The sequence below is a fragment of the Cetorhinus maximus genome, chromosome 27 (genome assembly GCF_964194155.1).
Source record: "Cetorhinus maximus chromosome 27, sCetMax3.hap1.1, whole genome shotgun sequence".
NCBI classification, from domain to species: domain Eukaryota; kingdom Metazoa; phylum Chordata; class Chondrichthyes; order Lamniformes; family Cetorhinidae; genus Cetorhinus; species Cetorhinus maximus.
Window position 1 is genome coordinate 8,133,822 of NC_135905.1, and position 13,809 is coordinate 8,147,630.

Consider the following 13,809-nt stretch of genomic DNA (forward strand, 5'->3'; position numbering starts at 1 on the left):
TGTACAACCTTCAACAACGGCCATGATTTGAATTTTTACAAAGCCACCTGTGGAAGGAAACAGCTCAGAGCATAAGGAGGAGTGATGAATGCCAAGGCAAACCAAATACAACAGCAAAGTCATTTAAGGAACCTTTAAGATTGACAACAGGTGGTTTGGCTGAGGAACAGAGTTCCAGGATGGTGAAGCTAGACTGAGCAGTGACACAAAGGGTGCAGAATGGAATATACTGCCAGGGAATTTCAGATAAGGGAATTGGGGTGAGTTTGAGAGATTTAAAAATGAAGACAAGAGTCTTGTAGTCATTGGTCTGGAGTACAGCAGGGACAGAGATGATGGAAGTGTGGAACTTGGGAAAGGCAGAACTCCAGAGACAAGGTTCCTAGAAGTGGAGTTTGTGAAAGATGGATAAAGAAAGTTGGTAAGGGTAGCATTTGAAAAGTAAACAAGCGTAATGAAGGTATAGATGAGGGTCAACAGTGTCTGGAGAAAGATGAGCAATGTTATTATAACATAAGAAATAGGAGCAGGAGTAGGCCATTCGGCCCCTCAAGCCTGCCCTGCCATTCAATAAGATCATAGCTGATCTGCCCCAGGCCTCAACTCCTCTTTCGTGCCAGCTCTTAATAGCCCTCGACTCCCCGATATTTTAAAAATCTATCTACCTCCTCTTTAAATACTTTCAGCAATCTAGCCTCCATAACTCTGAGGTAGAGAATTCCAGACATTTACTACCCCTGGAGAAGAAATTCCTTCGCATCTCAGTTTTAAATGAGTGTCCCTTTATTCTGTAACTATGTCCCCTAGTTCAAGATTCCCCCACTGGTGGAAACATCTTAACATCTACCCTGTCAAGCCCCCTCAAAATCATGTACGTTTATGGAGCTGGAAAATTGCAATTTCTCTCCCAACTCCGTAAAACTTACATTTATCAACACACCATGGGCAGCAATAGGACCATTTACTAGTTTAAATCTACTCTTGTCATGTTTTTATTTATTTGGTGTTTCACCTCATGTCAAACATAAAAGTCCGTCCCCCCCCCGCCATGGTTGCAACATTGCTAGTGCTATAGATCAATGCAATCACTTCATTCATAAGAGCATAAGAAATAGAAGCAGGAGTAGACCAAGCGGTCCATCGAGCCTGCTCAGCCAGTCAATACAATCATGACTGATCTTGGGCTTCAACTCCATTTTCCTGCCCATTCCCTATTTCCCTTGATTCCCCAAAAATCTGTCTATCCTAGCCTTAAATGTATTCTACAATGGAGCATCCACAACCCTCTGGGGTAGAGAATTCCCAAGATTCACAACCTTCTGAGTGAAGTAATTTCTCTGCATCTCAGTCCTAAAAAAAAAAATATCCTGAGACTGTCCTCATGTTTTAGATTCCCCAACCATCAGAAACAATTTCCCAGCGTCTACCCTACCAAGCCCTCTACGAATTTTGTAGGTTTCAATGAGATCGCCTCTCATCCTTCTAAGCTCAAGAGAATATAAACCCAATTTACTCAGCCTCTCATCATAGGATAACCCCTCATTTTAGGTACCAATTTAGTGAACATTCACTGTACCGCCTACAATGTGAGTACATCCTTTCAGTTCAGGTTTGAAGTTGTGGGATTGATGTCATGTAAGACTTTACAAGTTTCAAATGGAAATTTATCCCCTTTGTTCTTGGATTCTCCTGCCCCTCACAACAGCTCTAGTATAAGAGGAAGTGACTTGATCAATGAGTCTCTCTTGGTGTTCTGAAAACAGCCACCAGGAGGTGCAGGAGAGCAATCCTGGGTACTCCCATGCTGGATTTCAGTTAATTTTGATAATTGCAGTGTCCACGGAGTGTCTTTAGGTGTCACTGTTCTCAAGGACAAAATCTAGCGGTCAAAGCTGACAACATTCTCTGTGGAACATAACCACATCCTTGAACGCTTGCAGTGAATTTGCACTCTCGAGTGTGTCAGCAACATAGAACTAACAGCGCAGAAGGAGACCATTGGGAATGTTGTGTCTGTGCCGGCTCTTTGGAAGATGTCCAATTTAATCTCTAATCCTCATAAATCTGCAGATTAGTCCCCTTGAGGTACAAGTCTTTTTGAAGTACCCATGGAATCTGATTCCACCACCCTTTCCTGTTCCAAAGATCGCTAACTCTGAAATTAGAGGTACCTTTGAGCAGTTACTTGGTTCTATACTTTGAAAACATATACTAGTAACCCTGGGGGCCCTTTCTAGCTCAAACATGTGTTCTTATTTTAAAGACCTCAATCAAATGTCCGCACTTGTGAAGTAAAAGTCTCAGCTTTCTAGGCCGATTGTGGTAACTTGTCAGTGCTTAAACGAGATGGCCACCTCATACCTGTGTCTGACCCTTTACCAGGATCTCTATTACCCATCACGAGGGGACCAAAATGGAACTAATATTACTCCCTGAGCCCTGCTTCCCCACCGCTCTCCACACATAACCCCCCCAGTCCCACCCTCTCCCACTGTTTCCGCACCCTACCTGGTGTCAGTAAAAGTGACCCTAAAGCTGTTGGATTGTCGTTAAAAACTCAATTCACTTTTGGGGTGGGAATCAGCTATCCTTACCCTGTATGTGACTCTAGACTCTCACTATATCTCGGCTGCACTGTGATGTAGTCGAGCAAGCCACTCTGTTAAGCTGTCTCAAGACACTACAAAAAGCAGTTCATGAAGGTGGACCACCACCTCAGGGAAGATAGGGATGGACAACAAATGCCGACCTTGCCAGCAACTCCCAGATCTGCAGAATTAGTATTTAAAAATCTCCAACTGCCTAGGAGCGGGAAAGAGGTCCAGTAATAGTTGCTGATGGAGAAGGCTCCTTAACACAGGCTCAGAGCATGTAGTTTACCAGAGACTAAGGCTGGACTGTACCTGTTCTGTTATCCTTGTTTTCCATTGAGGGGTTAATTTTCGTCAGGTTATTCAGTAGTTCTTGGAAGGCTTGTGTGGAGACAGTGGTGACAGAAACATCGTCCTGTAGATGATGCAGCTTCGATTCTGACCCCTGCAGGTCGTCAATTGATGTAACAGGTTCTGCTGCACCAAAAAGCACCACAGATGAGAACATGCAACATCACAGGCAGAACACAGATAAGTAAATGCAATACAGGAATCGCCCAGGTGAAAGAAAGCCTATGGTCCTGTTTCAAAGAATGAGAGGTGGAACAAAATTCTTCCAGGGCGTGACGGGGTAGATGTGGCTGGTGAGTCTGGAACCGGAGGAGACAGTCTCAGAATAAGGGGTAGGCCATTTAAGATTGAGATAAGGAGGAATTTCTCTGCTCAGAGGGCGGTGAACCTTTGGAATTCTCTACCCCAGAGGGGTGTGGAAGCTCAATCACTGAGCATGTGCAAGACAGAAATTGAGAGATTTCTGGAGACTAATGACATCAAGGGATATGGAGATAGTGCGGGAAAGTGGTGTTGAATGATCAGCCATTATCTATTTGAACGGTGGAACTGGCTCAATGGGCTGATTGGCCTACTGCTGTTCCTATGTGCATTCACCTTCTACTATTCTGGTAGTTGCATGGAGTTGTTGACTAATCACAGCACAATTTCCATTAATGAGTCTACAACAAACCCAGGCATGAGATGACGGAACAAACTCCCAGTGATGGAGAGCTTTGAAAACCATAGGTACCTTTGTCCGCCCGAGCACGTTACATCGACATTGTGTCATGTCTCAAATTGCTCAGGTACTGTATCCCAAAACGCTATTTTCTGAAAATCTATCTAATTTTCAGTTGAATGAATCAGTGCTATCTGCTTCTGCTATCTCCCTAGGGACACATTCCACAGAATAGTTCTGAAATTAACCCTTTTGTGGAATAAGCCAAATGGAGCAAGAAGTCCCAAGGATCGATTGCTGGTTGGACTGAGTTATTTGATCTTATCCCAGTCTTGTCATTTGAGTGCAACAACTGCTCTCAGCACTCTTGGGATTAATGCGGGAATATCAGCCAGAGCTCCATTCCAGCTCAGAATTCCAGGAACATATGCGAGTGTGTGTGCATGTGCATCAGGGGATAGCAGGATCTGGTTTGATTACAATGTACTCCACAGTCAAATAGCTTGTATCGACTCAGGTGACCTGTTGGACAGGAGGCCAAACACTAGAGCAAGCCTTTGTAGACCTGTACCCAACAGGGGTCAGCACTATGTGGGAGAGAAAGCAAGCTGAAAACAGAAGAATATAGAAGACAGAATATCCCTGTTACCTTGTCGTGATGAGAGGAGAGTCACCATGGCAACAGTATTTGTGCTGATCAGAACTCAGAGGAACCAGAACAAATACTGAATAAAGTGCAGCTCACAAACCTCACGGGATCAATAAGAAACTAGGATAGAAGGTAAATCCTCAGTGATTGTATATCCCCTCCCCACATCATCACCTCTAGGCCAAACTATTACCACCAAACAAGTAGACAGATTCTTGCTAGGTCTAATAAGAAGGTATACTGGATGTACAGTGAGTTCTTTGGATGGGGACACTTGGCAGTGGTTATCTTTAGTCCCCACCCCCCTCAGTCCCTCATCTGACTGGGTTCACATATACATGAAACACTCTCCTACAAATGATGTGTGGAACAAGCCCCCATTTGATGATACAATGATTAATTCAATTAAATATTAGGAAATTAATGGAATGAATATTTGGGAACAAACTAGAAAAAGTACCTGAGTGAAAATAATCCAACAAACAACAGCTGAAGTTATTTCAAAAGAGAAAGGACCAGCATCAGAGGTGGTTTACATGACACCTGAAGTTAATAAGTTGAAGCCAAAAACAAAGCAGATGTAGAGCTATAAAAGACTTGAGATAAAGTACCACACGAAAGGTTCTTTTACAAGGTGAAGGCCATTATATCAAGGGTAAGTGTAAGAGTGTGTTGATTACAGAATGGTATGTCTTAAAGAAGTCTTTGTAGCCTTCAGTAGCTCAACTAAGTCTTTATTAACTATTAGAACTATTTACACATGTACAGAAAAGGGTAAAGGCTTGGAGCTATGTCCATGTTTAGGTCTTTACACATCTCTGTTCAACACCACACTGACTCCTGGGTTTGGGTCATGTGCCTTCTTCCATCACTGTGTGGACAGTACTGTACTCAGTCCCACATTAACCGTGTATGTGTCAGATCTTTACGCTACAGTAAGTAGATGTTGGTAATGAATAAAGACAACGATTACATGGGGAGCTAGGTCACAATGAGTTAGGGATGTCAATTTCGATTCGATGTATTCCTTAAGGTTTCATCACATGACCTACACCACATGGACTGCAGCAGTTCAAGAAGGCAGCTCACCACCATCTTCTCAAGGTCAATTAGGGATGGGCAATAAATGCTGGCCTAGTCAGCAACACCCACATCTCGTAAATGAATTTTTAAAAAGCACCATTCATCACCAGTATTTCTGCACCAGTTGAAAAGTGAACAGACTTCATTACTCAAGAAAATAATTATTGACTGTCCTGCAAACAGCCTGAATTATCACCAATGTTTTTACAACTGATTAACGAAGAAAACACCTTTTCAGAACCTCTGATTTTTCTCCAGGATGACTGGCAGGAATGTCCTCCAGCTGAATTTTAACTTCTGGAGACATCAAGGCAATCCTGGAGCAGTGATTAAGGTAATGATGCATATTTGGTTAGAATGGGTCTCCCCATCATGTTACTGGGAACCAGTAAGTCCCGGAAAATTGCTGCTCCCAGTTTCTGTTTTTTAACAGCCAGAAGGTGCTGCCCAGGCCCTGCACTGCCCAGACCCCTGCCCAGTTCCTTACTTCATCAACCTCAGGGTTGATGAGGTCGAGGTTGAAAGGCTGAGTGAGTACAACTCTCTCGGAGCAGCTGCTCGGCATCAAGTTGAACCAGGGCATCTGGAGCCGGAACCAGTTCAGCGGTTCCGAAATAACCAACTAGTAGAAGAAAGAAAAGCCATAAGATTTCCTGAAAATCGCAGAGGATTTCATGGGATCAATGCAGGAGCTTCCTGAATAGAGGGATAGAGGGGGAGTGCAGGCTTCCTGCCTGAGAGCTGATTTACATTGTGTTCTGTCACTGACCACGCAGCCTGTGTAGCCACACCTGTCTCCCGAGGCTGCAAACTACACAATAAAGGTTACTCCAGGGACACTACTTGGAACTGGCAGTGAGCCTTGTTTTCTGCTAACTGCTTGCCTCTCCGTTAAAGGGAGGCTCCTTCAGTTTAATGTAACAATTCAGCCGTACTCCCTGGGCAGTTGTGTTTAGAATCTATTTGTAAATAGTTTCGGCTTGTCCATTGCTTATGCTGACAAACTGATCTTAAAATTAGAACCAGGACATTTAGGGTTGGAGAGTCAGTGAGTTTTTGTTTTCACACAAAGGGTACTGGATATCTGAAATTCTCTCTCCCAAAAATGCTGTAGATGCTGGTCAGGTGTCAACTGAAATTTTCAAGACTGCGATCAATAACATTTTATTAGGTAAAGTTATCAAGAGATCTGGAACAGAGGCAGATAAGTAGGTTCTAGGGTATACATCAGCCATGAGCTCACTCAAGGGGCTGAATGGACTACTTTTTAAAAATTCATTCATGGGATGTGGGCATCACTGGCCAGGCCAGCATTTATTGCCCATCCCTAATTGCCCTTGAGAAGGTGGTGGTGAGCTGCCTTCTTGAACCGCTGCAGTCCATGTGGAGTAGGTACACCCACAGTGCTGTTAGGAAGGGAGTTCCAGGATTTTGACCCAGCGACAGTGAAAGAATGGCGATGTATTTCCGAATCTCTTTCCTCACTGTTAACTCACCAACTGGGAGGTGGAGGGCTGCACTCCCTTTTGGATTTTGGATGGGAGAGTGGATGGATTCAGAGGTCACCTGCTCACGTTACTCCCAAATCGTTAAAATGAGACCCAGGATTATTGGGAATTCACCACAAACCTCTACACCTGATTCTCTGAACCTCACTCCAGCCAAGTGACACCACATTCCGAGGGCAGAGCCACTCAAAATTTACGCTTGGGAATGTGAACTCAGAATCAGATTCCTGACAACCCTCTGAGCAAAGTGGAGTATATCTAATAATGTTCCAACTTCATTTGGCTTTGGGTCATTTATGAATGTAATCAGACAGGTTAATTCCCAAATACGTTATTGGAATCTGGACAATGAGAGTAGAGGATTGAGGACAGCCTAGCATTTAAATTGAGATTTTTTTTTCTAAATGCAGTGAGTTGTGGTGATCTGGAATGCGCTGTCTAAAAAGGCGGTGGAAGCAGATTCAGTAGTAACTTTCAAAGGGGAATTAGAGAAATACTTTGAGGGCAAAGTATGTAGAAATGGCGGGGGAGTGAGTTTAATTTGAGAGCCTTTGTCTGTGGCCTGCTGCTGCCACATTTTCACTCCTGAGCACTGGCCAGGGAGTGAATTTGGCTGGGTATTGTGTGGGAGCTTTTATTTAAATGCCATTAATATCACCCAGGCCTCCACAACCCCAAACTCTTTCGGTCCACAGCCAGCTTTTAAAGACGAGGCCTATGGTTTGGTGAACTTAGGGGCTAAGGATTATTAAGACACAGGCTCCAAAATGGGACAGCGCTTCAGGCCAGCTCTAGCATTGTGATACAGCGAGGGTGGAAATGAGGGCAAGGTCTCAATGCAACAGGCTGAACTTCAGTGAGCACAGAGATAGCTGCTGACTGGGGTCCAAAATGTTTCCTCTTCAAGCGTGTTTGGAAACAGGACAGCAAATGTGTCATTTTGAATGATCAAAGTTGCTTTTCAGCCACTCCACTGGCCTGCCCAGTTCAAAGAAGGGCAGAGGCTCTACTTGCAGAGTATCTACAAACACAAGCAATCTTGGCTAATCTGAAAAGTTGCCCATTGTTATTTAATCAGATTGAGGAAGTGGGATTTTTGGAATTTGCCCTCACAGAGATGAGGAATGTTAGCAGTGGGGAATGGAACACTTTGCTATTCTTTCCATGCAGCGTTGATGTGAAGCAGGCCCCACATCACTGCAGCATAGATCAGACGCAAAGTCCCACTCCCTCCACTTTGCCCCATTTAGCGCACTCAGGTTAAATATAGCATAAGGGTGAAATTCCCTCCATTCTCCCTTGGTGATGGGATAAGCTTTATGATCCTGGTACTGTTGCCACAGAGCTTCACGGGACAATCACAGATCAGGACACCCATTCAAACCAGTTGTCGGAACTCCTCGCAGTCCATGAATCAGACAGATCTGTGTTGCCTACAAAAGTCTCTGCTATGAGATATAACGTAATGATGTATCTTAAATCCAACCTTCGAAGAATAGCCCCTACAGTTACAATTTTGGGGTTACACCAGTTCTATATCTCTCATATTTGAGGCACAAATCATTCCCGGACATCAGCCCTCGCTCGCAATCAAACAAACCTTACATGTAAAATATTTGATATTGTCACATTGTACAGAGTCAGGCACAATCCCCATTTGTGGAATTTACGTGAGCGTTTTCATGTTACCCCAGCCTTCGAATAGAGGAAGCATAAACATTGCACCAGACTGTACAACTGATGCTGTGAATTATGACTGAAGCTTGTTAAACATAAAAATCAAAGAATAGCAGAATGGGAATGCACCAGACTCCATTTAGATCACCGGGCAGCGTCCAACTGTACTAGACTGTTGTTTAAAATGGATAAAATTGATCCGTCCCTTTGAGGCCTATGAAAAGGCTTCTTGAAGCCATTTCCCTTTGATAATCTGCCCTTTTTTTCCATTCTTTCAAAATGCGATGTGAGCATCACTGGCAAAACCAGCTCACCCCTGGTTGCCCTTGAGAAGGTACCTTCTTGAACCGCTGCAGTCCTTGAAGTGTAGGTACACCTGTTAGGAAGGGAGTTCCAGGACTTTGACCCAACGACAATGAAGGAACAGCGATATATTTTCAAGTCAGGATGATGTTGGCTTGGAGGGGAACTTGCAGGTGGTGATGTTCCCATGTATCTGCTGCCCTTGTGCTTCGAGGTGGTAGAGGTCATGGGTTTGGAAGGTGCTGTTGAAGGAGCCTTGACGAGTTGCTGCAGTGCATCTTGTAGATGGTACACACTGCTGCCACTGTGCACTGGTGGTGGAGGGAGTGAGTGTTTAAATTGATGGAAGGGGTGCTAATCAAGCGGGCTGTTTTGTCTTGGATGGTGTCGAACTTCTTGAGTGTTGTTGGAGCTGCACTCATCCAGGCAAGTGGAGAGTGTTCCATCACACTCCTGACTTGTGCCCTGTAGATGGTGGACAAGCTTTGGGGAGTCAGGAGGTGAGTTACTCACCACAGGATTCCTGGCCCCTGACCCACTCTTGTAGCCGCAGTATTTATATGGCTAGTCCAGTTCAGTTTCTGGTCAATGGTAACCCCCAGGATGTTGAACAGTTAAATGGACAGTTTAGGGAATGTCCTTGTCTAGGACAGTAAGTGATAATTTGCTGCTTCTTTTTGAGGCCAATCCTGGTCATTTCAGGGAGGTGTGTGTGTTTTGGGGAGTTGGGGGTGGGGGGGGTGGGCGGGGGGGGCGGTTGGGGGTGGGTAACAGGTGTATGTCCGTCGTTAATTCATAAATTAACAAAACAAGCCCAGTTGCAGACAACTTTTTTTAATAACTATAATGTAACTTACTTGGGTTTATGAGTTCTTCGATCACTTGCTCTCCTCCCAGGGCTTCTTTCAGGGAGGCTGGTGCAGTCAGCTCCTCAGGAACTAGGGAAAACACAACAGTTAAAACCATTCCAATTCTTCCCATCCTACTGTGTGTTCCACGTGAAACCATCCCATAATTCAGGAGCACTCGAGGATGGTTGAGATTGTTTTTTCTGCTATGGGTGTTCCTTATATCCAAGTGCGTTGAAGACAAGTCTCAAATGCAAGTATACTGCCTGCATCCAATGCTCCACAGACATGGGGAGAGGTTATAGCGAGCATACATTTAGGAATTGGTGTGTCAGTGGGACATTTATAGAGAAAGAGACAATCGAAGCAAGGAGTCAGGATTGAGAGCCAAAAACTCAACCAGCCTTTGGAAAGGATCAAAAAGGAGAAGCATTAAAAATTGACAGTGTAAGAAACCCAAAAGTCAGGCAACTATTAGAGCAGCTCTGTGTCCCGTCCCCTGTCTGCAAGTTGCTGAGATGCTCATGAGAATGGTGGCTCCTCTGTCACATCACATTGCTTAGCAATGCAGGTCGCCTGCATTTTTTTCTTTATTCTTTCATGGGATGTGGGCGTCACTGGCAAGGTCAGCATTTGTTGCCCATCCCTAATTGCCCTTGAACTGAGTGGCTTACTAGGCCATTTCAGACGGCAGTTAAGAATCAACCACATTGCTATGGGTGTCTAGTCACATGTAGACCAGACCGGGTAAGGATGGCAGATTTTCTTCCCTAACAGGGCATTAATGAACCAGATGGGTTTTGACAACAATCAGTGCTAGTGTCATGGTTACTGAGACTAGCTTTCAACTCCAGATTTTATGAATTGAATTTTAAATTCCACCAGATGCCGTAGTGGGTTTTGAACCCTTGCCCCCTCTGAGGATTAGCCTGGGCTTCTAGTCCAGTCACATTACCCCTGCGCCACCATCTCCCTCATGTGTGCTGCCTGCCTCGATGGGAATGGGTGAGGGCAGATCACAAATCATGATCTCCCCCACACCCAAAAAAAGGGCCTCAGCAACATTTTAGCCCTTGGAGCCACCACCACTCCCACAGTGCGACGTCTCAGTAATTCTAGTAACCTGTTGGAGGACAGATTGCGGAATTGCTCCTTTGAACTTGGGACCAGCGTAATGCTCTGAGGACATGGGTTCAAATCCCACCACAGCAAATTACTGCTTGTTGTAAAAACCCATCTGGTTCACTAATGTCATTGAGGAAAGGAAATCTACCAGCCTTGCACCCACAAGACTGGCACTAAGGAAATGCACGAGTGTGAATAGTTACTTTCCGTTGTATAATTAGATGTGTTGTTGGATAAAGATGTTAATGAAAAGGTTTTCGTGGGTGGGTTTTATTGTAGGATAGTGGCCGAGGAGAAGCTGTGATTGGCCATCTCACATGAACGGGAAAGGGGGGATTTTTTATTTTAAATTCGTTCATGGGATGTGGGCGTCGCTGGCTAGGCTGGCATTTATTGCCCATTCCTAATTGCCCTTGTTCAGAGGGCATTTAAGAGTCAACCACATTACTGTGGGTGTGGAGTCACATGTAGGCCAGACCAGGTAAGGATGGCGGATTTCCTTCCCCTAAAGGGGATTAGTGAACCCGATGGATTTTTCTTAATAACAATCGGCAATTTTAATTCCAGATTTTTACTGAATTCAAAATTCACCATCTGCCATGGTGGGATTTCCCCAGAGCATTGGGGAATACTGGTCACTGACAATACCATTGTGTCACTGCCTCCCCATAAAGGGATATAGTGGAGACATGGCAACAAAGAGAAGCGGTTTTATGGAAACTGGAGTTTGAGCACTCGGTCTCTGACAGCCCGTCCGGAGTGAAGGAATCCAGGATGCATCCTCCCAACCTCCTGCTCTCAAGGTGGCCTCGTGATTCCTGATGGCGGTGACTGCAATGGGGGCAGTGGCTGCGATGGGGGCAGTGATGGCAATGTTATGGAAGTCCCAGCAGACCACCACAAACTTGGCTACTTGCTCCACGGTGAACTGGAGGGCTGTCCCTGAGTGGTCCAGACATCAGCAGTGTTGCTGAACACAATGTTCCTGATAAGCTCTGTAGCTCTCATTATACATGTATTGTTTTTGTGTGGTCAGATGGTGGGGGGGTGGTAGGGTACAGGGCCTTTATCCCTGAACAGCCAGCCTCTGGTTCTCTGTAGAAACCTGAAAATGGTGGGAACAGCAGACTGAATGTGAATTGAAGGCATCGTGGCTGCTGCCAAGATATTGGCCATTCATTGACATGAAGTATTGTGCAGGGTTACACACCAACTGTCCATTGGGAAAATGGTAACACCCTGTGATTCCTGTACCTCTCCCTGTTGTCATGGAGATGCCATAGAGGCATGCATGTGCAGTCAATGATGCTCTGAGCCATCATAAATCCCGCTATCTTGGCAAAGTCCTGCTCACTCTCATTGTTTTCTCCCTAGTAGGGAGAAATACGATGTATTCAGCTCTCCTGGCATAGAGGGCCACCATCAGCTTCTAGCCATCAGCTTCTAGCCAGACAGTACACTGGGAGATGTCTTCTGTTTTGAAATATCCAGACGCATATAAGTTCAAAGCCACCATGAAATTTATGGCCACTCACAGCACTATCCTCACCCTGGGTACGAGACTTCAGGCCTGGTGAAGGAGCTGCCACAGTTCATTGACCATCTCCTCGTTGAATCAAAGAAAAAGAACAAAGAGCAAAGAAAAGTACAGCACAGGAACAGGCCCTTCAGCCCTCCAAGCCTGCGCCGATCATATTGCCCGTCAACTAAAACATTTTGCACTTCCGGGGTCCGTATCCCTCTATTCCCATCCTATTCATGTATTTGTCAAGCTGCCTCTTAAACACCACTATCGTACCTGCTTCCACCACCTCCTCTGGCAGCGAATTCCAGACACTCACTACCCTCTGCGTAAAAAACTTGCCCCGCACATCACCTTTATAGTTTTCTCCTCTCACCTTAAATCTATGTCCCCTAGTAATTGACTCTTCCACCCTGGGAAAAAGCTTCTGACTACCTACTCTGTCCATGCCACTCATAATTTTGTAAACTTCTATCAAGTCGCCCCTCAATCTCCGTCGCTCTAGTAAGAACAATCCGAGTTTCTCCAACCTCTCCTCGTAGCTAATAACCTCCAGACCAGGCAGCATCCTGGTAAACCTCCTCTGCACCCTCTCCAACGCCTCCATATCCTTCTGGTAATGTGGTGATCAGAACAGCACGCAATATTCCAAGTGTGGCCTAACCAAGGTTCTATACAGCTGCAGCATGACTTCCCAGCTTTTATACTCAATACCCCTGCCAATGAAGGCAAGCATGCCATATGCTTCCCTGACTACCTTATCCACCTGCGTTGCCACATTCATTGATCTGTGGACCTGTACACCCAGATCCCTCTGCCCGTCGATGCACTTAAGGGTTCTGCCATTTACTGTGTAATTCCTGCCTGTATTAGACCTTCCAAAATGCATTACCTTGCATTTGTCCGGATTAAACTCCATCTGCCATTTCTCCGCCCAAGTCTCCAACCGATCTATATCCCGTTGTATCCTTTGACAATCCTCTTCACTATCTGCAACTCCTCCAACCTTGGTGTCGTCTGCAAAATTGCTAATTAGCCCAGTTACATTTTCCTCCAAATCATTTATGTATACCACAATCGAATCAAAGTTACCTCAGGCATTGTTACTAGGTGAGGTGGAGATAGGAAAAGTGCTCTCACTGGCCTTCTGTACAGAGCCCTTCTCCTCCTCCCTCTTCATAGTTTACCCTCTCAGCAACCTTTGCTCCATTTGCTGGTTGTTGTGTATTGCACTGAGAAAAGATTAACGTGTGGGTTCACAGCAAGCAGCCATTATTGAACAAACTTTATTTATACCTCACCAACAGAAGGGGCAGCAGAGAAGGCAGTATAACAAAATGCTCAGTTGTTGCAATATACTACACTCCCTCCCCACTTCAAAAAAAACTTACACATTAAATCTAAAATGGTACGTGAACATAATTTTCCACAAGAAAATATGACTAATCCAACATCACGAATACCTGAAATTTAACAGGTTGATTTGCATAC

The 13,809-nt window shown here is 44.9% G+C and overlaps 1 protein-coding gene across 1 annotated transcript in view; it reads right to left on the reverse strand.

Moving 5' to 3' along the window:
* The window catches only part of LOC144668525 (multimerin-2-like), a 34,977-nt gene that overhangs the window by 4,155 nt on the left and 17,013 nt on the right, over positions 1-13,809 (reverse strand). The window contains exons 4-5 of the mRNA XM_078530641.1: positions 9,681-9,761; positions 2,904-3,068 (exon numbers count right to left, since the gene is read on the reverse strand). Coding sequence (XP_078386767.1) covers positions 2,904-3,068; positions 9,681-9,761 — 246 coding nt within the window. The remainder of the gene's footprint in view (positions 1-2,903; positions 3,069-9,680; positions 9,762-13,809) is intronic.